Below are 25,007 nucleotides of genomic sequence, written 5' to 3' on the forward strand. Positions count from 1 at the left end.
TGTGTTAGAAGCCTCGACACAATGTGTTGATGCACTGCTCTGTCAACCATTGTGAAGCAGAATCCCCAAGTGTTGGATTGTCCGTTTTTCTCTCCTGATGAGTTGTTGGAATTGCTCAGGAGGTCGCTGTGATGCCGTCCTTGTTACTTCAGTTTTAATATAATATCCCCATTAATTGGTGGGTGGAAAACCACATTGAAGGTGCATGCCCACCACCGAACGTGCAGGAAGTCAGAGTGAGGGACTTCTCCTGTGAGGTAAAAAGAAAAAGGGAAGCCCGAAGGTTCAAAAAACTAACATACTGCTTAGGGTGAATGTAATAGTGTTTGTGGCTGCCTCTTCAACCAGCCAGCATGTGTCTTCACTACAAAACTGACTGATGGAATTGAACTATGGGCAATGGCTTGGCTTCACCTCGAACCGCAAGTTAATCTGTCATCTTTCTCTGCCGAAAAGCAGGACAAGCTCTTCCCAGACAGGCCTGGACCGTCTGCTCCCTCAATGTGAACCCAGTTATTTTCCAATCAAAACACAGCGACTCCCTCCAAACAGGACTGTGAGTAATGGATCGAGAAAGTTTGTATTTGATTACCCCCGCCGCCCAGAGTTGACGAAGATCCATCTGAGAGGCAGCGCAGCGGAATTCCAATATGGACGCCCTCCAGCTATTGACCTTATCTTTAAGTGGGCGCTGTGCTTTTAGTGTACTTACACTGGTTGCTCCACATCTCCCTCCTTCTGGCAGTTTTGCAATACTTTTGATGGCAGACACTGGCTCCATTTTCTCCACTCTGCATTATTGATGCATCAGAAAACGTGGATAGCCTACTTTTTTTTTTTTTTGTAATAACCCAAAAAGCACAAAGTTGCATAAAGGTCAGCGGTTTGAAACTTCTTCTTTCTTCTTCGTTCTTTTTATTTAGTTATTTTTTTCTCAACATTTTCTTAAAGTGAAGAAGCCCATTTGTTGAAGTGGATAAAGTTTGCAGCCTTACTGCAACAGAAACGTATTGATAATAATTGTCAAAATCTTGCAACTTTTATTGGGGCATCTGATTGTTCAGTTTATAGCTTAAAAATGATCATTAAAAATAGGATTACCAGGAACCTACTTTCCGGCCCTTTGACTTATGCCGCCGCGTTCAACGGACTAAAACTAGACCTCCTGCATAAGCTAGCGTCGCGGTGCGGAGTGACGCAGCCATGACGTAGGCGATGTAAACATTGATTAATAAACGTTCCATTTCTTTATGGCAACACAACGTTATTCTTAAAATAACAAATTGAAAGATTGTTTTTGCTTATTTAAATAATTTGTTTTCTTCAAATTTGAAGAATGTCCAACTTATTTCCATGGGGGTTGTGTCAGGACACTGGAAAATATGTTTTTACCTTCATAGAAATAATAATAATAAAAGACATTTAGGTAGTTGGTCCTGTACTAATAACTGCTTTGACGGTGGACTTCTGAATAATGACTCGACCAAATTTCCACTTCCGTTGGCCAGCCATGACTCAGCAGAAATTAAGCTAGCTTGTGAACAGCGTCAGGGCATCATGACTTGCTTTGACTTTAACATTTTGTACTTTTTTTCATGAAAATATTGGTGAAACATCACACATTTTAGTATTTATAAAAATATATATTTATTAATCCCCCCCCCCCCCCCAAAGTGTCTAAAACTTTTAAGTGTTTTTTTTTTTTTTTTTTAGATTAGATTTAGATTTTCAATAAAATGCCCAACATACAAACAAGCACACAAATAAATACAGTCTGTGACCGTGTATGGGGGGTGGGTTGGTGGGTGGGTGGGAGAGCAGTTTAAAAACTTCCCCCTTTGGTCCATAGATGGCAGTGTTCTAATAGGAACAGCTGGATGAGCGCGCGCCAGGGTCCTGTGTCCCGTGAAGACGGAATTCCTCTGACGGGTAAGAAGACTTGAGTCTTTTATTTTTGATAGATTTGTGGATGAATTTGATTTAGCAGATACATTGATGAGGTTTTTTTTTAAAGAAAAAAAATATGGAAAAACGTTTTATTTTTTAATGATCAACTTTTATAATAATTTTATAAATGACTATTTAAAGATGTATTTTTGAGAAAGATACTTTATTAAATGGTTTCCAGATGTCTGAATTTGATTTTCAAGCTGTTTTGACCTCATTTCCTATAAAATGTTCATTTATATTGACATTTAAATTAGATTAGATTTTGGTTAAAAAGTGGTTTGATTGCGCTTTGATTGATTACTGCGTTTTTGGAGTGAAATGGTTAACACCACGGCGCGCAGGGGTGTGAGGGGGCTGGGTCTGCGCGCGCGGCGTGCCAGCGGCGGCTTTTCACACACGTACAGCGCTCGGATGGAGCCGCCAGTCTGTGCGCCTCCGACAGACGAGGAGCCCACGCTGCGGGTTTGAAGTGCGAGTCCGCGCCAGGGCGCACGATGGGCCGCGCATAACCTTCCTTCCTTCCTTCCTTCCTCCTCCTCCTCCTCTTCCCCACCTGGAAGAAGCCGGAGAAACGCGGTCCGCGCGCTGACACGCTCCACAAGAGCCGCGTGACGGGGAAGTTTACGCGCTGAATCCGACGCAAGGGCTCCCTCACTTTGAATGAATGACGCCGCAGACACGCGGGTCCTCTCCACGCCGAAAGGATCGGAGCCTTGACTGATAAGATTGCGCGGTGTTTTTTTGTTTTTTTTTTGAGTGTATGAGAAGAGCCGTGCCGGAGCGAGCGGAACCGGGAGAGGTGGACGCAAAAGGTGAGCTTTGGGCGCAGACACACTGCCACGGCAATCTGCAAATATTTCTTTATTATTTCCTCCCTCCTGACAGTCGAAAAGAGCCGCTTTCCTCTGCGTGGAGCTCATTTCACTGCAACCGGCAAAGAGGATGCAGGCTCTCCACATCCGTCACATCTCACTCCTGGACGCATCACCAAGCGATGCCATACATGCTTTTAATCTAACCTCACACCGGAGCTCCTGCAGAATCCAGACTGCAGCCTCCAGCATCCCTGCTCCATACTGTCTGTCTGTCTGTCTGTCTGCAGAGTCATTGACTTCCAGATCAGACTAGGTTTGCAGCATTCCTTATCACCACAGGCTATTTTTAGTGTTTTTTTTTTTGTGTGTGGACTCAGTTGAAAGATACACAAACACACAAAAATCTCCTTTGCAGTGAGATTCGGTGGCGGCTGACCTATAGACCCTTTGTTTCCCCCCCTGCAACAAGTGACTGATTTACTCTGAGGTAACAAATCAAATCTGCGTCAACTCAATTTTTTTCTTTTTTTCTTTTTATCCCAAATGGTGTAAAATCTAGAATGAAATGTCCAGTTTCAATCTGCATCTGTCCAATCCAGCAGATGCAGCTACAAATCTTAATTCTCCGTCAGACTGTCAGCGCTCCGGCTGGCGAGCGCCCACGACAATGACCCTAAAGGAAATAAATGTTGTCCTAAGTGGGAAATTGCCTCGCATTTGCATGAAAATAACTTAACATCTGCCACGGCTGATGGGTAGCATATTAATCCCTCTGCCCTTGCAATCAAAACCTATTTCTTTTCGGGTAAAATCGCTTCTTTTTCTCCCCCTTGAGTTTATTTTCCTTTCTCTGCCACTGTTCATTCCAAAGTGATAAGCAGAGCCTGACCCTCAAAGCAAACCACCGGGGTGGAAATTGCTGCCTTTGGAAAGAACAAACCAGCCCTCAGAATTGGTTTGATTAGAACATGCTGATTACATTCAGCCAATTAATTCCAATCTAAGGAAGAAGCGTCGTGTGACGGACCAGATCCGCTCATTTTCTTCATATCTACAACTTCTTAAAAATTATTAATTTTTTTTTTTTACGTTTTAGCATTTTTTAAGTAAAACCTCCCAAAAAGTGTTTGTTTCTTTTGTGAATCATCACAAAGTCAGCGCTCTGCAGAAGGGAAGCCTCTGAAGGCTTTCGGGAACACATTCATCCGATCGATAAGGGTTAATCTCAAAGCTGCAGAGGAATTGAGTGGAGTGGACAAACTCAGATCTCGCTCTGCTGTTCCTCCTTTTGATGGGATTTGATGCCGGATTGGGATTCCCGGAGCGGGTTTTCCACAGCTGGAAAGATGAGGGTCTCTTCTGGACACTAAAACTTCCACGAGATTTTTCTAACGGAGAGACGACTTTCAGTCCGAAAGGTTTTGAACTTTTCTGCCGTCAAAGTTTGACGTTTTTTTTTGGTTTATCCAAATGGATTCATCTAAAGAGTCCTAGATGGATGCTTCCATTTTTGGGGGCTTCCTTTATAGCCTGTCGCTACGGTTACCAAAGCCACCATCAGCATCTTTGAGTGTTTGCGCCAAACAGCCGGCTCGAGAGCGACCCCTGTTGAGCAAAACTTACAAACATTCTCCTTTTTGAAGCTTTGAGCCACCAGGAAGCCTTTTCTCCGGCTCCAGTCGTTTGGCTCTGAAGGAGTTGTTTCTGCTTTTTTTGTGTGCATTGTCACCATCAGGGTTTGTACAGCATGCTGCACGCTCCACCACAGCACCCCCCCCTTCCCTCCCCTCAAGGCAGCCAGACTCGCCACAATTTAGCTTGAGAGCTTTTGACAAGTTGCTACGCATGCGGGCAGAATCCTTGACCTATTTCTTAATGAGTGAATGCTGCAAACGTGCTCAGTGACTGTGAATTCTGAGCCCCCCCCATACAAACACACACCCCGTCCTAACTGTGTTACACTTCCTCACTCATTGAAAAAAATAAAAAAAGCGTCTTTGGCTGACTCCCACAGACAGGAGGTGCTTCTTTTCCGATCTGCTGAAGTGGACAAACGGAGCGTGTTTGTTTGATTGCGTCTGGGCCGCTTTATCTGATGCCTCTGGACCGTCCAGCTGTCACAACGCAGATCTCAATCTCAGAATGCGACCCGCGTGTCTGGGGTCGGTGCAGGGGAGGGGAGCGAGCCCAGCGGAGACTCAGATCGCTGGTGACGATTCATGGAGTGGAGGGCAGAAAGACGCCACTTCGTCCCCTCCGCAGATTACAACTTCAGCTGATCAGGTGGGGGGATCGTGGTGAGGCTCCTACAGATCAAAGAAAACATTTACTAGCCTTGTAATTGCCACACTGTGATTCGGAAGCTCCCGAAGACGGCAGAGCAAACAGAAAAGTTAAAGTCTCATTAGTTGTCACACACTAGGATGAGTGATTCTGTTCTCTGCATTTAACCCCTCCCCTGGGGGAACCATTTAATCCCCCCTTCCAATCCAACCCAAATAGTATGACTCATTCGTGGATTTGAACTCACAACCTGCCAGTCTCAGAATGGACACTGTACCATAAAATGAGTCGGTAGCCTCAGACTTTCTTGGGTACCTCCTCAGCCAATAGATGCAGAGAACCACGGCGGAGCTCCATTATTGCTCCAGTCATGCTGCTGTGGCCGTTTCCATCACCTTGAGTGGCGGCGTGTGTGCGCGCCCGCGTCTTTCAGGGACTTATTCAATCGTTGAAGCCATTTTAAATTGACGAACTGCGGGCCGCTACATTGTTAAGTAGCAGCTTGGTCTGTATGAGCAACGCATGGCGCAGAGTGAAAAAATCAATGCCACTCTAATTTCATTTTTCTTGCTGCACGATAAGCCAGTACCTTTTAAAAGTGCTGGGAGCACTTCAGAGGAGGGGGAGCACCTTTTTCCATCTGTTGTGGCTATCTCAGTGGGATCCTTTTTATTTTTTTTTTTGAAAAACCCTCTTTAATGTTCATAACAAGCTCTTGTGGTTGGACATAAATAAGTACAAAATTGTGTTTCTTCGCATCGTTTTTTTTAAGCGTAAGTCACGTTTTTTAGCACAGTTTGGCCGGGGGGTGACTGATATGCAGGTGCAACCTATTAGTAATTTTTTTTAAATAAAAAGCAATGACCACTAGGGGGCACTGGAGGTGTGCGTACCAGTAATCGCTACTGACAACAAAGTAGAAGAAGAAGTACCGCTCAGTCTTTCGCCGGGTTTGGTGGAATTGTTCCAACAGAGGATGAAGAATTAGATGAATTTATATCAAGATTTTAGTTGCCGTGTTAGCATGTTTGTTATGCTATTGTTATCTTATTGTTTATATGTTGCGCTAATATACCAGATTCCTCCGATGTTTCATGAAGCTCAATAAGCATCAATGTGAAGCGTACAGATAGTCAGTCTGTTATCTATTCTGTTTTTATGATTTGCCTTTCGAGTTGAAATATCCGTTCTTGTCCCTTTATTTGGTTAGATATATGTCTAGCAAAAATGTGACATTTGTACGATTTTTCTTCTCCTTTGGCAGCAGGTTAAAGTCCGGATAATACAGTATCTTTTGTACTCAAATTGTTGTGAATCCGGAGCGGACAAAAAAATCCAGTTTGAAAAAGATCGTGTGTGTTATGTAGAAAATACGCTGCATGGACCACAAGCTACCTGCTCCGCTCTATACGACTAGATTCATGTACGTCTTTCTTTTCCCCATCTAAGCTGACGTGTGGCTCAAAACTATACGGCTGGATGGCTCTGAGATTGCTCGCCTTTTTTGTTGCATCAGTAATATTAGGTTGTGAAGCTAGCGGAAGAGCGTTTAAACAGAGAGCTCTCAGCAGCTGTGAGGGAAAAGAGGTGTGCGGTTGCTAAGCGCCACAGTCCCTCCCAAAACTCAGAGGCAAATTTCTAATGAACTCATGCCGCTCTGTAGAAACTATGTTCTAGAAATGTAAAGACGTTGGTTTTTTTTTTTTACATCTTTGCTAAAAAACGGTACAATCATTATGAAAAGACCACTAAAATAGATCAAAAGATGATCGGAAGGAGCCTCCAAGTAAGAAGCGGGACACGGTTAACCTCTGGCGGGTGCATCCGTGCCCGTCCAGCTCCCACTCCCTCTATTGATGGCAGCAAGTCAACGTTGAGCCCCAGTGTGCTCTCTGCCGTCCCAAAGGCTTGCCAGCTTTCTCAGACAAAGCCCTTTGTAAGGGCACTAAATCCAACAGATGGAGAAGTGAACAGTAAATGAAAGTAGAGAGGGAAGGGGGGGTTGAATAAAGGAATTTAGTGGAGCATGTTTGTGGATAGGCATTTAGGCTACTCCTTTGGGAAGCCCTAACACCCTCACAATGTAGGACTGGCAGGATCCAAACGTCCTCTCGTCAGCAGGCTGCAAAAAGCAGCTTTGGGCCCCTGTGTGAGTGGAGAAGGCAGGCTGCTCATGAGGGCTCTCCGGGGCCTGGGAAGCCTTTATTGGGATGTATTAAGATGTTAATAGAACTGCCTTCATGAGACATTTCCGTGGGATGGGAACCCTCTTCTCCACCATCCTCTGTCTTTTTTCGCTGCCAGTTTAGGCATTCCAGCCCCGTCTCCACATCCCGCTGGCCCAGACACTTTCCCTCCTTATCAGATCTCCGCTGTCACAAGCCGTCCCATATTTAGCACGTGTAACAAAATGCCTTGATGCCAATGATAAGGGTGTGTGTGTGTGTGCTGGGGGGACGCTTAGGTTTGTGCAGAGGGGACTGGCATGAAGACCCGGCTGTTTGTTTTGGTTTGGTTGTGGCTCAGGTGAGTCTCACGAGGGTTTGTGTCATTTCGTTTTTTTTCTTCTCCTCATATCTTAATACGGTTGATAGCGTCCTGATCTCTGTCTGGTCCCGGAGCTTTCCGAACTCTCAGGTTTTCACATGACTTCTAATGTCAGTCATGTAGCCTGGCACCGTAGAGAATCAATTAGCGGGTGTCGCAGGAGGACGCGCGGTTTTCTATGGAAACTTCACAATAAGTGATCAACAAAAGGGAGACAGGCAGAGAAGAGAAGGAGTGGATGTATGTGTGTGTGTATGTGTGTGTTTGGGGGGGGGTTGTGTTTAGCGCCAAGGGGCATCTGTCAGGAGCAGATGACAGTGTGCATGTGTGTGCGCTCGGCTGCATGTGTTTGTGTCCGTTTACATTCGGTTTGACTGCGTGTCATGTGGGTTGTTTGCACAATCGTGTTGTGGGTGTGTGTGCAGGATGAGACACCAGGGTTGCAGTGTGGGCAGCGCAGTGTAGTGCCGCTCACACTGCCCCCTGGTGAAGAGGATGCCTCTGGCTGCCACTGTCGCCATAGTTACTGCAGAAAAAAAAAAAAAGATGCGCCGTCTATTCCACACATGTGCTTCCGTTATACCTGCAGTCAGACCCAAAAGGCCTTCTTGTGCATCAACTATTGACTGTATGTGACAACTGGACTGAGTACCCCCTTTATGTTCCAAACAGGAAGTACCTGCTGGCTCCAAGAAGCCAGAATCCCACTTCTATTCATAAATAAACAGCTATTACTCAGTCATTCTATTTGTTAGAATAACCATTTTTGCTGTAAAACCTTTTTAACAAAACTTAATTAGGGTTGGTGTATCACAGATAAATGGCGACTGAATGTACCTACGTTTTTTTGGAGCCGGAAGTAATGCCTTAGCCACGCTGGGTGGATGCGGGCAACCTCTCCTGTCTATGACCCTCTATGGGCCCGTACAACCCAAAAACCTGAAGCACCCGTACGGTCCCCCAATCATTATCAATAACATCATACTCACTTGCTCCAGTTCCCATATACATTCAAGTGGCATCACCTACAGCCTGACCTCAATATTTTGATGTGTTTTGTAGATGATAGAGGATTTTCAAGGCTTTTCTGAACTGTCTACCATTAGATTTTTAGGCAGAACATTAACAAAACTTCCCTCATCCTGCTCCATGCTAGTGACATGCAAGCACTTGCTCTTTGGCTCGTTCCATTGTTACAAATTGTCAGGAACCATGGCCTTATCTGGGTGGAAAGCTGCCCTCAGTGTTAACCAACACTCAGAGGGGTGGGAGGAGAGAAAAAGCAGGGAAATAAGGTCTTCCAAATTCATTCCCAGGACAGATAGAAAACAGAAAAGTCAGCCTCTAACCCCCCCCCCCCCCCCCCCCCCACACACACACACACACACACACACACACTCACCTTCCGCTGCTGCTGTATCTTGTTCCGTCTCTCCTGTTCACGCACATCCTCTTGATGAACATTTTCCTCTGTTTCAGACCAAAGCGAAGTGTGTTTAACTGCTGATGAAAGAGCTTGAAACTCCCATATTTTGGGGGGAAAAAAATACCTAAATGCATCACAGGGAATTTGGATTTCTAGACAGTGTTGACCGACTCACAAGGAAAGCTAAACAAAGTTTGAGGTCACATTTCCAGGCTCGCCTTCGGATGCATCATGAACCTAAGCGGAGGGTAAAGCTACTGCTGCAACTCCAGACTCTTTACTTTGGCCCTGGGTGATTTATTGTGTCTGGGCCAGGCGGGGTGGAATGAGTTCTCCCGTGGGACAATATTCACGCTGACTCAGATCCTCACAGGGAAAACCAGCAGGAGCAGAAGGATGAATGTAAAACTTTAGGAAAAAGCAACGCAACTTCTGTGAGGATGTGTGGCTAACTGAACTTCATGAAAACAGCTGGCGTATTTTCCACATAAGGCGCACCATCAATTAATGGACTATTTTCTAGCTTGTGTAATTGGCTATATAAGGCACACGTTAGCCGCTTTAGCTTATTTACAATACCTGTAACTCCTAGCCTTGTTTGCAATACATAAAAAACAGACTGAGAACGCTACAATAAATGTTACTGTAACTATGCTAACTCTTAACCTTACGGGTAGCAGAAAACACAGTGCGACAACCCTACACGTTATCCAAATTAGGAGCGTTAGTCGTGTTAGCGTAGGAACAATACCTGTAACTCCCAACCTTGTTAGATATACATTTAAAACACTGATACCCCTAAAACAAATATTACTGTGACTATGCTAACTCCAAATCTCGCTGGTACAAAAAACAGACCAACAACTCAACATGTTAGCCACGTTAGTGTAGTTACGATGTCTTTAAAGGCGGAGAACAAATTTCACACACCTAGATTCATGACAACTACTGGGACTTTAACTTAACTCTAGAGCAAACGTTACTTTGACTTCCAACCTTGCTAGTTATACAAGAACGCGGTCCGACGCATTAGCCGTGTTAGGAGCATTAGCCGAATAAGTGTATGAACAATACCTGCAACTCCTAACCTTGTTTGCAATAGGTAACAAAACAGACTGACTAACTTTACTATGACTACGCTAACTCTCAACCTTGCTATTAACAACCAAACAACCCTACACGTTAGCCATGTTAGTGTATTCACAATACCTGTAACAATAACAAGAAGACAATGATTGTGTTCAAATGTTTTCAATACTCACTACATAGTGGACTATATAGTGTATTTGCCATTTTGTATTGCTGTCCGAGTGTTTTTTCTCTGCGAAAAACCAGTGTGCATCGATAAAGTAGTCTGCATGGTGTCCGAATTGCTTTTCAAATCCAGGGCACTGCACAGTCCCGCACTTAATAGTTGTTTATTAGTTGGGGATTAGGGCAGGAATTCAGACATAGCCAATAACACCCAGCCTTATTTGTAACTCGGAAAAAAAAAAAACAGACTGACATTAAGACAGAGTGCCGTATATCTCCCAAAATTGCTTCAACATCGGCAAACAACCAGAATTAACCCATTTATAAAGTGCACTGTTGTCTTTTGAAAAGAATCACGACTTTTAAATGAGCCTTATGATGTGGAAAAAACTGTAATATTGTCTTGATTCCGACCAAAGGTCAATATTGTATTTATAAATAAAGTTTGAGCTAGAACGAGCAAGAACTATAATCTTACAGATTAGAGTCCAGTGAACTATAGCTTAGGTCTTTGAGATATATCTTCCCTTAAACCCTGCTTTGGAGCTTGAATCATCAGTTGAAATCAGTGAAACCACCACAGCTCGTCACTTTAAAGGAAAACCACCAAAGGGGAAGTTGAACATGTTGTTTCACCAACTTACTTCCTAATCCTCTTCACTATCAAAGGGAAACACTATGCGGTGAGCAGAGGGAGCTCGCCCAGACAGACACTCTTTTCTTCCTCTGCCACATCCAATGAAACGGGGGGGAACACGACAGCAGCATCTCCACGAAACCAACAAATAAAATCATTAACATAGAGCAAATGACAGGTCGGGATATTGCGGCGAAGCACGAAATCAAAATCCACCACAGTCTCACATGTCACTCTCCTCATTGTTTTCCTTGTAACGTTTAAGAGGGAATGAAGCCGAGAATCAGGGTAAATTATTCTTGGTGTGACAGCCGAGTCTTTTGCGACGGGAGGACATGAGAATTCCTCTGTTGTCCATAAAGATGTTGATTCAATATGACTGTTTGGAAACGATTGCTCGCCCTAAAGGGAGGCAGTGAAAAGGAAAAACAGGGAGAAAGAAAGCAGTAAGAAAGTAAGCAAAGGGGGACTGGGCAGGTTTGTACATGAAAAGCCATGAATGAGTGTCATTTTCTCGCCTTAATCTGCAACAGTTAGGGATTTACACGCATCGTGGAAGGTAACCACTGCTCAGATGGACGGTTTATTTGACGTCCCATTGATTTGGTTTCTCTTTTAAACTCATTCATTATTGCAAGGATGAGATTAAAATTCTAAACTAGGGATTTTGAAAAAAATGTTTTTGTAATTGGTAAAAAGGCATTTCTCAACTTGTCGTAGTTTTTCTCGTGAAATGATTTTGTTTCCTTTGTCTCCACAAACACATTTCACAGGCACGTTTGCCGGATGAACAGATGAGGGCGGTTTTTATGACAAATCTAGGCTTCATGTTGGCGAACATACCTTGAGATTAACCTTTTTAAAACCAGAGCGTTAGCTCAAGTGTGACATTCTTTCCACTAGCATATCTATTCAAACATTTACGTAATTAATGAAATTCCAGTGGATTAGGACATGGACAAAAGCAGCCTAGTGCTGATATCCAAGTTCTTACATAATCAAGGTAAATCCGTTACACTGTTGTGCAACACTACACTAGTAATGTGTAGCCTAATGGCGCAAAGCCGCTTTTCTCAGCGTCTGAATTGTCTGATTCACGTTGATCTTATAAACGGTTGAAGATTTACTTAGGTGTCACCAGTCTTGTCTCCAGTGTTAAAGGACCACTCTGATGAAAATTGTGTTTTTACATGTGGCATTTTTCTGATAATGGAGAACATATTTAGAGAAAAACACAAGCCCCCTGCTCCGCTCTATTCTAATGCATCTGTCATGATTTGAATAACGAAGCAGACCCAGACGCTGGACCCTGGAAGGAAACTCAGGAAATGAGGATTGAAACAAAAAGGTTTAATTTCCAGAATGGAACTTAAAGATGAGTCTTGACGAGTTTCGAGTTCATAACAAGGAGTTATGTGACCAGAGGCTGCAGTTTTGCCGTGGCGGGAGTTTAGGTGTGGCTGAGGAAGCGGCGTGACTGGAGACAAGGCTTGGCAGGAATCTTGACGTGGCTTGAGATTGGAAGTGTGGAGTCGGACCAGAGAAGGTAGACCCAGGTGGACACTCATGGTGAAAGGACCTGAAGATGAGGCGAAGAAACAAAGTAAGTAAATGCTAATACTTGGAAGCCGAGACAAAACTTGGTGATCAGACTAAGCATCATTATGGTTACTGAACTGGCGATGAATGCTGGAACAGGATCTCCTTATGAAGGCAGGAAGATGATGAGGTGAGTGTCCACAGCTGGGTCCAATCAGGAAGGTAGAGGGAGGAGAGACTGCCAGAGGCACCATGACAGTATCCACTTGTTGCTGGGAGTGACTCAAAACTGTACGGCTGTGTAGCTCCAGTGTTGCTCACCATTTTTTATTGCACCGATGACGTTAGCTTGGGGTTGTGAGGGGCTGTAAGCTAGCTGGAGAGTGTGCAGATAGCACTCAGTTATGGTGATGGAAGGGGAGGGGCTGCTCTGCACCAACAGCCCTGCCCACAACTCAGAGTTCTGCTCTGCAGAAACTATGTCCTAGAAAACCACACCAGTTTTTTTTTTTTTTTTTTTCATTTTAGCTAAAAACTCCATAATCATAATTAAAAGACCACTGGGGGCACTTTGAAAATAGATCAACCATGATTGGAACAGGTCTTTGAAGGGTCAAAGCTCTAGACTTAACCTCAAGCTCTGTAATGAATATTTTCCGTACTTAGGATTTGATCAAGGTGTTGTAAAAATGGGCTCGTCTTCCCTCTTTTTTGTCTGATCCTGTCTTCATCTGCCTCCATCTTCTCTGGGTTGTTTTTTAGGCTGTTAGAAGAGCCAAACTGCTCCAGGTGGAGGTTTGCCAGAGGGGGATTGACTTAGACGCTTGGAAGGTTTCAGCATATTTCACCTGCGCTTTAAGACCCATCCTGCTTTTCCATCCTCAGACAAATCTAACAAAAGACAGAAAATAAGAGTTTCAGAACGCACACATGCAGACAGCATTCGTGCTTTTCTTTCTACAGTGTTGTCACGCTGTCCTTGTGCACAGACGCTAAAGGACGATAAAGGACACCTTGGTGCTGTTTATTTTACCAAGGCTGTCATGTTTGCAGCTCGTGTTGTACAAAAGCATTACTTGCTTGCTTAGGGTTTGAAAAGCAAAGACGTTGTGTGTCTGCTCTGGCTGGATCTAACCCCCCCCCCCAGGCGCTGAGCATGTGCGGCAGCTCCATGTCAAGGCAAACAACCCCACCTGTCTTTGAATGGTACCGCTCAATGTGACCAATCAGCAGACGGGGAAACAAAAACCGAAACACTACAAAGGAAAACCATGTGATGTGACATCTGAGGCGTTTGTAACACGCTGCAACAGAGGCGCTTTACTTGGGTTGTTTATCTCTGAGTACAAATTACGTCACTGTACGTAAGACTTGAATTTAACCAGCCGAACTATGGGATGAAGGTAGAATACCAGGGGGGCAAGTCTGGATGTGCTAAGAGTTTGGGCTGCCCGTAAAATGCTTAGAAAACTGTGCTATCTTCATATCACTTCATCTATCCATATAAAGTATCTATCTTATCCTTGCATCTGTTTGTGATGTCTTTAACGTTTTATGTTAAATGCTCTTCCTAATAAAACCCACTGTATTTACCGGCCTTGGGACATGCACAAGCAGAACACTAGTTTGTGCCCCTTTAAGGCTGCATTTATTTCTTTTCATGTTTATTTTGTCCGTCTGTCCATCCTTAAGTTTTTGTCTTTTATTTTATTTTCTTTTTTGTATTTTAGTTGTTTTTGTGGGATTTTTGTTTGATTGTTTTTAGTGTTTTTTTTGGTGGTAATTTTGATTTCTTTTTTTAATTTTGGTTTTGGGGGGGCATTGCCTATATCCGGCGTTGCTGTAGATGACTTCATTTCATGGAACCCCTCTCCCAGCGGTGTCACCGCCGCCTGACGGGCCGTGGGCTGCTGCCTGCAAAGATGAACATGAAAGGCCTCTCTGAGAATCCGGCTTCAGGTGGTGCCAGCAAGCCGGCTCAAATCTCCCCTTCGCCTGAGTTCAGGAGAAAACGCAGCATTCCTAGCCTTTGGTCCAAAACAGCGGAAGAAACAGGGTGGCTTTTTTTTTTTTTCTCTTTTCTTTGCACTGAGTCAGACAGGAAGAGGAGAGGAAGCTGAAAGGGAGGGACGGAACAGGAAGGCAAATTTCTTTTTGTGGAAGTAAGGGTTTCTGTGTGGCTGAAAGATGGACGACTAGGCAGCTTTAATATGGTTAGCTACTCTGGCTCACAGAATCTACATGCAGTGAATAAAAATGGTCTCAGTCACTCCTCGTTGCTCCCAACCAGACTGAAACAGCAATGAACCAACCACCAAGTGTCCTAATTAGCCCACTTCTGCACGCCAGTGTGCCCCAGCTGCTCCTATTTATGTTACCAATGAAATGCTGAATGGCTTTTTTTCCTCCTCTCCCTTTCAGTTACATTTTCTCAAGGGTAACAAACAGTCGATTTTTATCTTTTTTTTTTCTTCCTCCTTCTTTCCTGTTATTGCACTCTCTTGCTGGAGCATGATTATATGTTTTCACTGCTGCTTATGCAGTTTATGGGGAGCAGCAACAGCAGGAGTGTTTTGTTTGGCCTAAAATGTTGGCTGCCAAGTACCCTCCTCCTGTTTTCTTCCTCTCGATCCCAGCAGCTGACTGGGAGGACGAAAGCGCAGTTTCATGTTTGTGTGGACTCAGGCGTCATCAGAATGGCCTGCGTATCGCGGAAAGGCTTTAGCTGCATCCCATTCTCCCATGGATGAAGAGGCTGGCTAGCGACTCCAAACCTCACGTTGCTGCGGCCCCTGAGACAGCGATCTGTGCGATCGCTTTCAAAGCAGCCGAGCTGCAACTTCCTTCGACTCGGCTTCATTTTCCGTGTGTGCGGTCTGGGGAAAAAAAAGTTAATACGAGGTGGAAGCTGTCATAGAGGAATTCAGATCGTCAGGGTTTGGCCAAGACTGTGCTGGCCAAGCATGAGAACACTCTTTTCTTTGATTAATTTTGAGTTAATTCTCCATCTCTGAACTGCTTTTGTTAGCCACAACCTTCTAGACTTTAACCTCGCTTACTGCCTTGTCCTGTGGAGTTTGTCCCATTCGACCACAACAAAGACAAAAAGGCTCATTTTATTCATCGCACTAGCAGGAATTCGCCTTTGATCAGAGTTTGTGGTCAAAAACTCGGTTCCAGTCGAAGAAGAGGAGACGTTCTGTGCCTGAGATTTGGCATCTGTGGAAATGCGTGGTACTTCACTAGAGAGCTGCTGCTTTTGAGCGATTTTCAGACATGTGTCTTGCCTAACATTTTAAGTCTTAGTCACATTTCAATTCAATTTAATTTATTTATAAAGCCCAATATTTACAACAATAGTCGTCTCAATGGGCTTCATGCCGGTGATTGTATAATAAACATGAATCATAAAGAACATGAAGTCGTTGGAATTCAAGAGCTGATTGCTAAACTAAACTAAACAGACTAAACTAAACTGGGCATCCCTGCCCTTAGATCAGGGGTGGGCAATTGTTTTAAGTCTGGGGCCACATTGGGTTCTAAAATTGGATAGGAGGGCCAGACCAGGAGCAGATGCGTGGAGTGAGAATTATATAACATAGAATGTAGATGAAAACATTTGGATTGAAAATTATATTCTAAAACAGAATATTCTAGAGTTTTTAGTTTAAAACTTTTGTTCCCATTTTAGATCAATTTTTGATTGTGAAGCCTTTTGGTACCTTCAAGGAGTTGTAAAGTGCTGTATGAATAAAGTTTTATTCATTCATGATCTTTTTTTAATAAAATAAACAACATTATTTATGAAATTAAAGAAAGACCAAATAACACTCTATGAATTTCAAAGACAAAAATTCAGGAAAAATACACTGATACATTTAAAAAAAAACATAAAAAAAATTAAATAGTGGATCCTCTCCCATCATAACCTTAATAAAGACTTTGAGGGCTGCTGTTCCTCACGCGTCTCACAGTTTGTGCAGCTGCGTTGTCTCCTGCACGTCTGTTTCTCACCCAGTAATAATGTAAAAGCACATTTCTATGTCTTCTGCTGCAGCTATGCATATATCTGCGTTACCTTTTCACCAGGACAGAGTTCCCTCTTTTATTGCAGGAGTTACGTTCTAAAAATAACCCGTGATCGATGAAATCCACGGAGTCTGTCTGATTACAATAACAGACGTTTATGGCAGTAAAACTCCTCACTGCCCATTTTATACACATTTCTCAAACAGACATTAACATTTTCACCCTTTTCTCTCTTGTTTAAATTCTCAACCCTTCGTAGAAATTAGGTCCAGGATCTTAGATGATCTTAGAATGAAGATCTGATCGATCAAAGATTTCTGATCTGAAGAGCTCCGCGTTTTTGTACAGGAGACACGGCTCGGATGAGATTGATTGAAAAGGTCTCCAGCCAATCAGGACACAGGACAGGGTGCACTGTTTGAAAAAACAATATAATCGCTCTAAAAGAATGAGCAAAACCGGGAAAGATGAAGTGCGATGTAGAAAGGGAAGACTGTCTTCTGTTCTGTTTGACAGGGATTTTAGAGGGTTTCAGGTTGGAGCACAGACTGCAGAAGGGGGGAATAAAATGTCATGTCTTGATTGTGTGGCCAGATTAAAAAACAAACAAACATGGGTCTCTGATATTGTTCAAACATGGAGGCGGGCCAGATCCAGCCCGTGGGCCGTAGTTTGCCCACCCCTGCCTTAGACCCTCCTTCGCGATAAGGAAAAACGTAAATAAAGAAGATACCACAGGGATGTCCACATGAAAGGGGGGTCCTCACCCTGGACGGACAGGCAATATACCAGTACTCTTAGAGAGAATTAGCTTATCTAACTCTACAACTACATATTAAAATAGTCCAGCAGATAGGCTTCATCCAGATGAGTGGGGGGGGCACGAGACGAGTCAGGGGTAGGGTCCATATGCCCTTGCAGGTGGATACAGGGTGTCTGCAGGTAAAAAAAATGGGCAAACCTGTACAGGGAACACAGGTGACCTGCACGAGATTTCAAGATTGTAGACCGCTTGATGAGCCTGTAAAGTGAACATTTTCGTGCAAACTATTTTAACCGGCATACTAGATGACAGGTCATAGCGAACACTTAAACAGCATGTAAGGGTGAAGTAGGTGAGATTTAGGTGGGTTGAACAAATTTTATTTTTTCAACCCCCCTGAAACTTGTGCACTGTGCAAATAACCAGTTGTGATACGTACATACTCCTCAAGTCATGACTGTTAGAAATTAGACAGTCAGAGTGTAGTTTGTGTGGACATCCTACAGATGTCCTGCAGGCACCTGTGTCACCTGCACACTTCGTGCATTGCACACGGTCAGTATCCGCACCTTACTAACGACTTCCGTCTTGGGTAAGGACATTGTACCACATTATCACGCATACGTCAGGTGGAAGCAACTTACATTATCCTTAAAAATATTTCATGATATCCTTTGCACACACACGACAATCGTACATTCCATTTTTATGATGTTCCTTAAGGTGGCCGTACAAGCCTAAAGGCCCGTTCACACCGGGACGAATTTCGCCGGCGTTTTTCGCCGACGTTTAACGCCTCGTGACTAAACAAAGGGCACCAATGAGAGTGTGCACACCGACGCGAAAAAACGCCACGCGTCAAAGCGTCAAAAAAAAAAAAACGCCTCGGGTTTGGGGGCGCTCAAACACAAAACTTCCTTGCTGAGCACACATACCAGCGAAGAAGATAGACGCCAAGTAGCGTCTACACTGCCGCGAAGAAATAATGACGGAAATTCTAAAATATCCCCGAACCAAGCACCAGTTGGAGCAACTGGTGCTTGAAATATTCATGTTTTCTTTGTATGATTCTGACAAGCCCGTACATACTTGCTCTCTTCTTCTGAGTGAAAAGCGACTTTAAGAAACAAAGTTGCGCAACGCCACCTTGTGTACAGGAGTATTTCTGTTTTACATTAAGCGCCATCTAAAGTCAGGGAATGAAATTGCATGTTCGCTCGGCTCATCGTCAGCGAAAATCGCCTGGGTGTGAACACAAAAAACGTGGCGAAAAACGCTGGCGAATAACGCCTGGCGAATATTCGTCCCGGTGTGTGCGGGCCTTAAGGGGGACTATAAGATACACCTTCCCTCCCTTTAAGATGCAGACGCTCCTCTCTATGACCCTCCACGGGCCCGGACAACTCAAAAAATCCCTGTCAAATCATTGCTACCAATTTGGTACGTAAAACAGGGTTTCAGGAATTATTTCTGTATCTGTTTCTCAAGACCTACTACTGCTGACACAAGTACATTTGATTCCATCACTGATTTCCTTCCCAGAGAAGTCTCCCTTCTTCTATCCAATACAGACGTAGCAGAATAGGAGTAATGAGGGAGGCTCAGCGGCCATATGCATGGAATATGTTCTACAGCATCTGTCTAGAGAATATGGATGGCTTTGACTGTCTCTGTGGTAAATCTGCAGCACAGCGGAGGATAGACTCTGGAATCGGTGGCCTGTGAAAATGAATTCAAAGCACTTCATCCCAGGTTCACTGATGTATCAGACTGGCTGCGGTTGCTCTTCATGATGCCCTGACATACAACTCTGACTCATGCGCAGAAACAAACATTCTGCCAGGCCTTCTTCACCACTGGCCTTAAGTTTACTCAATGGTTGACCTTCTCCACCATACTATCACCAAAACAGTAGTCACAGTATACTCTGTTAATGCGTCAGCCTGTCAATTTGAAACCTTAAAATATTATTTTTTATCTTAAGACTTACTCTTGTACAACTATATATTGAACATCAGTGTCAGTTTCTCTAGAGAAGCATTGAGGAAATGTACATAACACCATGTTATACATAAGAGGATTGTCCCCAAGCGGCACAATCCTAACAAGCAGTCCTGAGTTTACATGTGTGCCAATATTTCCAGCTGTAACCCAAAAAAGTTCTTATCCAGCTATGCCTGAAATTTAGGTTTTTAGAATTGGTGGGGGAAAAAAACTCATAATTGAGATCAAAAAGTATTTTGCGACAAAGTCACACAAAGTCATACAAACAGAATTTCAATTTCAGTTTGTTGGTGGATTATGCTGACATGCATAGCTCAGTGTGAACTTTGCCAGTGGTTAGTTGTAGCATAAATGATGCAATAATCATTCTTCTAGTTGCTTAACTTTCCATGATTTAGCAAGAAAAGGCATAACACCGGCCTGTTCCTGCAGGTGTAATGATTAGAGGGGTGTGTGAGTGGAAGGAAGAGACGAGGAAGCTGATGGAGTAAGAGAAAACCCGGGCAGGAGGCATTTCGGTATTGCCTGACTATTAAAGTTTACACAGCCATTTCTCTTTCCTTCCTGCCCTTGCGGCTTTGAACATAATAAGTGTTGGACTTCCCCTTCTGATCTCTTGCCATTTTCTGTGCTTCATCACATTGGGGCCCAAATAAATGGATGCATCCATCTCTTGTGCACAGTGCAATACTCAACCTTCACTGCAGTGCCGAACCAAAGCCTGAAATGCTGTTAGTCTGCCAACACCCTGTTTTTTACATCTTAGACCTTTTAGGTCACTATGACATTCTTTTCTTGCTCACCAATCCTAATATGAGAGAGAGGGAACAATTGTGGCACAAGGGTAACTAATAATCTTATGTAGGACATATACTATATGACTGCCTGTCTTTATCTATTTACCAAAATACATATATATTCTTTTTTATAAAAGCTAAAAAATAGTTTATTGCAATAATTCTGTTTGTTGCCATAATTTGCATACAATTTTTGTTTGGAAACGGACTTGTTTGTGGTGGTGACTCGCCTGCTCAGCTCTCAGGACACCGCCTCACAGGAAACCAGCCAGCGGCTTGACTTTCCGCGGCCAGCCAGTGCCGCATCCTGTCCCGGGTTCATTCGGCACGGGCTGGAGGGAGTTCTGATCCAGCAGAGCTGCTCTGTCACCCAGCCAGCTCGCTCTCTGAGCTCAGTGCCATCCCATTCACTCGTGTCCTGGCACTGCCTCGCGGCAGCTGCTGCACTCCACGGGACGATCAGGTGCATTTTTCTACACGGCGCTCGCTGCTGTTGTATAATTCATCAACATCGCAAGGCCCAGTTGGACTTTCATGCAAATGTTATGAAAGATACTCTCTGTTTTGCGACTTTGGTAAATCTAAATCATTGATGGAGTTTTATTGGAAACTTCTGAAGCTCCTGTACTGCTCTCCTCTGTTTCTCACACTGCAGCTAATAATGCATCAGACATCTCTGCATTACATAAATCTCCAGTATGTGCTCTGTAAACCCATTGAATTTTCTTTAATTTGCTCAATTCTGCTATTGCAGCTGTTGTAGTCTTAGTTCTCATTCATTTCGATGCTGCTGCACCCCGGACAAGCCCCCACCGTGGTTTTAATCAACACAGGAACCAGTGCATTTTGTTTGCTTGCTAGCCATGTTCCTGTGTGAGTAAGCACCCAATTTCCTCACCACATGCTGTTATTGCTCCTCATCCAGTGGGAGATTGGGCTAAGTAACTAGCTGTAGACTTGATTCTGCAGAGCTTTATCACATCTGATAAAATTAGGGGGAGCCTCTGTCAGGCAGAGAGGTGGGGAGGGAAGTGGACCGGGAGCGCGCAAGAAAGAGGCTGAGGCCCTCATGCTGCTGTGATGCTGCTACACCGCAGCAGAGGTCCAGATAACAGGCTTTAATGGTCCTCCGATGGTAGGGTGATTTAAAAGACAGGCGGCATTATGCTCAGGGTCACAGCAGGTCTGTAGCACAATGAGTAAAGGTTTCTTTCTTTCCTCCTGGTGAAGTTTACATAACATTACAAAACCTGCACAATCTCTGTTAGGAACAATGGATTGTGGGAAATGTTTTCGCAGTTTTCAAGCGTCTCTTTGTGTTTTTGCTAAACCGCTACTCTCATGTGAACACGAATCAACTTTAATTACAGCAAATTTTCAAAAAATGTAATCGTATAATCCCTAAAATGACTGCACTCATGCAGAGGGAAGAAGGTATTATATATCACAGCTTTGTAAGAGCAGACATTTTGAGAAGCTCTCAGGAACGTCTTAACTTCATTTGAATAGTGATCCTTAGCTGTTTTCACACTGGAGATAGTCCGCCATAATCTGTTGGATTAGGCGGGGCATATTTGAAAAATGTCACAATTTAATTTGGTTTGCTTTTACAAACAAGAAAAGGCTAAAGTGGACCAAGGCAATAAAAAAAGCATGTTGAAGAAGTTTATAGAAGGTGCAGTGGTTAGCGCTCCAGCCCCACACCATGAAGGGCCTGGTTTAAATCCTGGTTGGGTTCTTTCCATATGGAATTTTCATGTTCCCCTTTTCATGCGTGGGTTTGCACCGGGAACTCTGACCTCCTCCCACAGTCCAAAAACATGCTTCATGGGTTATGCGATGTCTCTAAATTGTCCGTAGGTGTGAATGGATGGATGGAAGAAATTCATTCTTCTTTCCATTCAATCATTGAACTTATGAGCGAACCAGGGTTTGTTTGGTCGATCAACACTAGAATACCTTTAGAATGGCTTTAGATTTGTTGTAGATTTTCCAAATGAGGGCAACAAACATTGAGGCAAACTAACACAAGGAACCCAAGAAGGAGCAAATGTTGCTTTTGATTGTCCTTTAAACAATTGTAATACAATATCTCTCTCCCCTAAAAAAAAAGCAGAAATTCAATCATTCTGGATTAAAAGTAAAACTCACAATTACACATTTCCATCCTGACAATGACTATAGGTTAAAGCAGGTCTTCGGCAACAAGGGTTCTAAAATTGTTTGAACAGAAATGTTTGGTTAAGCTCAAGCAAGGAAAGTCATGTTGTCAGGAAGATCAGTCCTTCACAATTGCTTGCGTCATCCAGATAATGTTAACTCGCAGGTTTCAGTGATGAAGGATGTTCTTTCCAGGCTTTTAATCTGCTCTTACTTAAAAACCTTAGAACCTAAGGAAAGGTAGACTTTTCTCTGGGCGGGATCAGCTGACAGATGCCGTCTGTCTCTGCTCTGGTGTGAATGTTTAGAGTTCTGCAGCCGTGAGCGAGTGTCAGAGGAGCAGACGGCGCACAGGCAAGACACCGTGTTTATTCTTTTGCAATCAGTCTGGAAGGAAGAAGTCATTAAGGTCGGACAGCTCAGCGTCTCACAAATGCTTTGATTTCAAATGCTCGTGCTTTTTACACAATGAAGTGTCTGTTGTTGTCGAGCTGGAGCAACCTGGAGGAGCACTTGGGCAGAAAAAAACAAATTACAGATGTGCTCACGGCCATAGTTCCATGATCTCTGTGTTCTTAGCCAGAGGACTTTTTTGTCTTTCTGTGTTTGCTAGAATTTCCATAACGAAGCGTAAGAGTAAGGCTAGCTGTGTGCGGATACCCAACAGAAACATCCAGAAGAAATAAAGACTTTTATACTTTATGAGAACCACACACTTGCTTCTTTTGTGCAAAGGTGGTGGAGGGAAAAGAAAATTGAAAACATTGGCAGGGATAGTTTTTTTGTTTGTTTGTTTGTTTGATGGACGAGAAACCCATATGAAAGTTTAAAACAAAGATGGAGGAATTTGTTTTGCAAATTTAGGTGGTTGTCAAGGAGATTACAGAAGAGGGACTAATGGACTGGGGTTGATTACCCCATACAACAGCTCAGTCTTTCAACCCCGTAAAACAGGCGGAGTTACTGGTGACCACTAAAGAACAAACGCTCTATGACATTTCACAACTTTTGAATTGGTCATAACAAAATTGAATTGTGAGCAGTTAACACCACCCAGTGAGGGCCCTTGGGCAAGACCCTTAACGCTACTGCCTACCAGCATGAATGCGCATGAACGATCCCGGTGATGGTCAGAGGGACCGTAGGCGCAAACTGGCAGCCACACCTCTACCATCACCAAGTATGAATGAAGAGTGAATGAATAATGGACGCATTGTAAGCGCTTTGAGCGTCTGGAAAAGCGCAGATAAAATCCAATCCATTATTATAACTGCTCGGCCATTTATATGATCATTGTGAATCAGTGGATTACGTTACTGGCGTAAACAATTCACTGCTGTAAAGTGTCCCATACCAGCACAAACCTGGCTTCTTCACTAAAGAATCCACTAAAGAAAGAGAGTTTGTTACAAACCGGGCATGTCCAAAGTCCGGCCATGGGCCAAATGAGGCCTGTGTTCAAATTTCCACTGGCATTTTCATAAAACTTTGCAAAAACTTAACAAATTAACAGTATGTTTGCTAAGTACATATTTAGTTTGACCAGTTTTCAGATAATTTCATACGCGAAAAAACGCAACTGCAATGAATTGTTCATTAAATAGTTTATTTGCTTTTGATGTTATTGAAGCTGTTCCGCGAATGTCAAAGATTTTCACCTCACCAAATCTGGCCCTCTTTGCCAAACGTTTGGACACCCCTGGCGTAAGCAAATGAAGACTTACAGTAGTCAAACGAATGTCAACAAAGAGTTCAATTCTGGCCACTCCCACTGAATTTCACACAAACTTCCTTGCATAACAATTGAGTTCCAAAGTTCAGTTGAGTTCCAAAGTTCGAAATTTGTTTAAAAAAATGACCAGCAAGAACTTCAGAATCCAGCTGTGAGAAATAAATGACATAAAGGAGAGGATATATGATCTCGCTCGTGAGAAAAATACATGACTCTGTTCTTGTTGATAATGAAAGAGCCTTAAAAATTTCCTGTTCACCTGTATGACAGGTTAGAGACACTAATGTGAACGTGGCGTGAACCCATGAGCAAACGAAGCTACTGCAGCTCAGGACACCGGTGAGTTTGTCTCATTATAGCTGAACCAAACTCGACCGTAGCACTGCCACCACGAGTGAGATGCTTTTACAAACCAGTAAAGGAGACCAAGGGCGCAAACGCCCCTCTGTCATTCTAATTGCATCGACACAAAATTGATTTCAGGCGTCGGTCGATCGCCAGCTGTGTTACATGAGTCTGTTACATCACAGGTCTCACTGTTATCCCTGCAGCTTGGAGCCCCAAACGAATAAGCAACCTTCAAACTCAACCCCACCTGTGCAGCGTGTGGTATCTAAGCAGTGTCTGGTGGGTGGTGGTGGTGAGAGGGGGTCGATCATGATGAAGATCAGTGGAAAAGTGTTCCTCCTGTTGAGCTTCTAGGGCTTGGATTTTAGCCAATCCCAACTAGCCTCATCCTTTCAGTCAGCATGTGATTACAGAGCTGCGGGCGATATCATACAGTCCTCAGATGAAACAGTAGCAGGGGATTACGTTGACTGACACAATCATTTTTCCAACACCCCCCCCCCCAGTCACTATTATATAACAGATCAGGGTTTTGGCTGCTGGAACAATGCCTGTCATTGTCTAATAACTGGATTTCGGATACGTTTTGACCAAAGGAATAAGCCTATCACCATTTTTATTTATCGATGTGACTTCATTATCCTCTTTCTGTCTGAGTCTGAGTGTAACAACCCCCACCCCGACTTGAGTGTGGCAGCCAGGCGGTGCAAATTTGCTCCAGAT

At 43.7% G+C, this 25,007-nt stretch overlaps 1 protein-coding gene across 2 annotated transcripts in view; it reads left to right on the forward strand.

Annotated features, from left to right (window-relative positions):
• The first annotated feature begins 1,872 nt into the window (after positions 1-1,872).
• Positions 1,873-25,007, forward strand: part of LOC101158766 (plexin-A2) — a 248,635-nt gene continuing 225,500 nt past the window's right edge. The window contains exon 1 of one of the 2 annotated variants that reach the window (XM_020704870.2): positions 1,873-1,929. In XM_020704870.2, the coding sequence (XP_020560529.1) occupies positions 1,878-1,929 (52 nt within the window). In that variant the 5' untranslated portion in view covers positions 1,873-1,877. Of the gene's footprint in view, positions 1,930-2,327; positions 2,763-25,007 lie in introns of those variants that run through there. The other variant, XM_004070981.4, reaches the window with a different exon arrangement.

The sequence above is a fragment of the Oryzias latipes genome, chromosome 7, assembly GCF_002234675.1.
Source record: "Oryzias latipes chromosome 7, ASM223467v1".
NCBI classification, from domain to species: Eukaryota; Metazoa; Chordata; class Actinopteri; order Beloniformes; family Adrianichthyidae; genus Oryzias; species Oryzias latipes.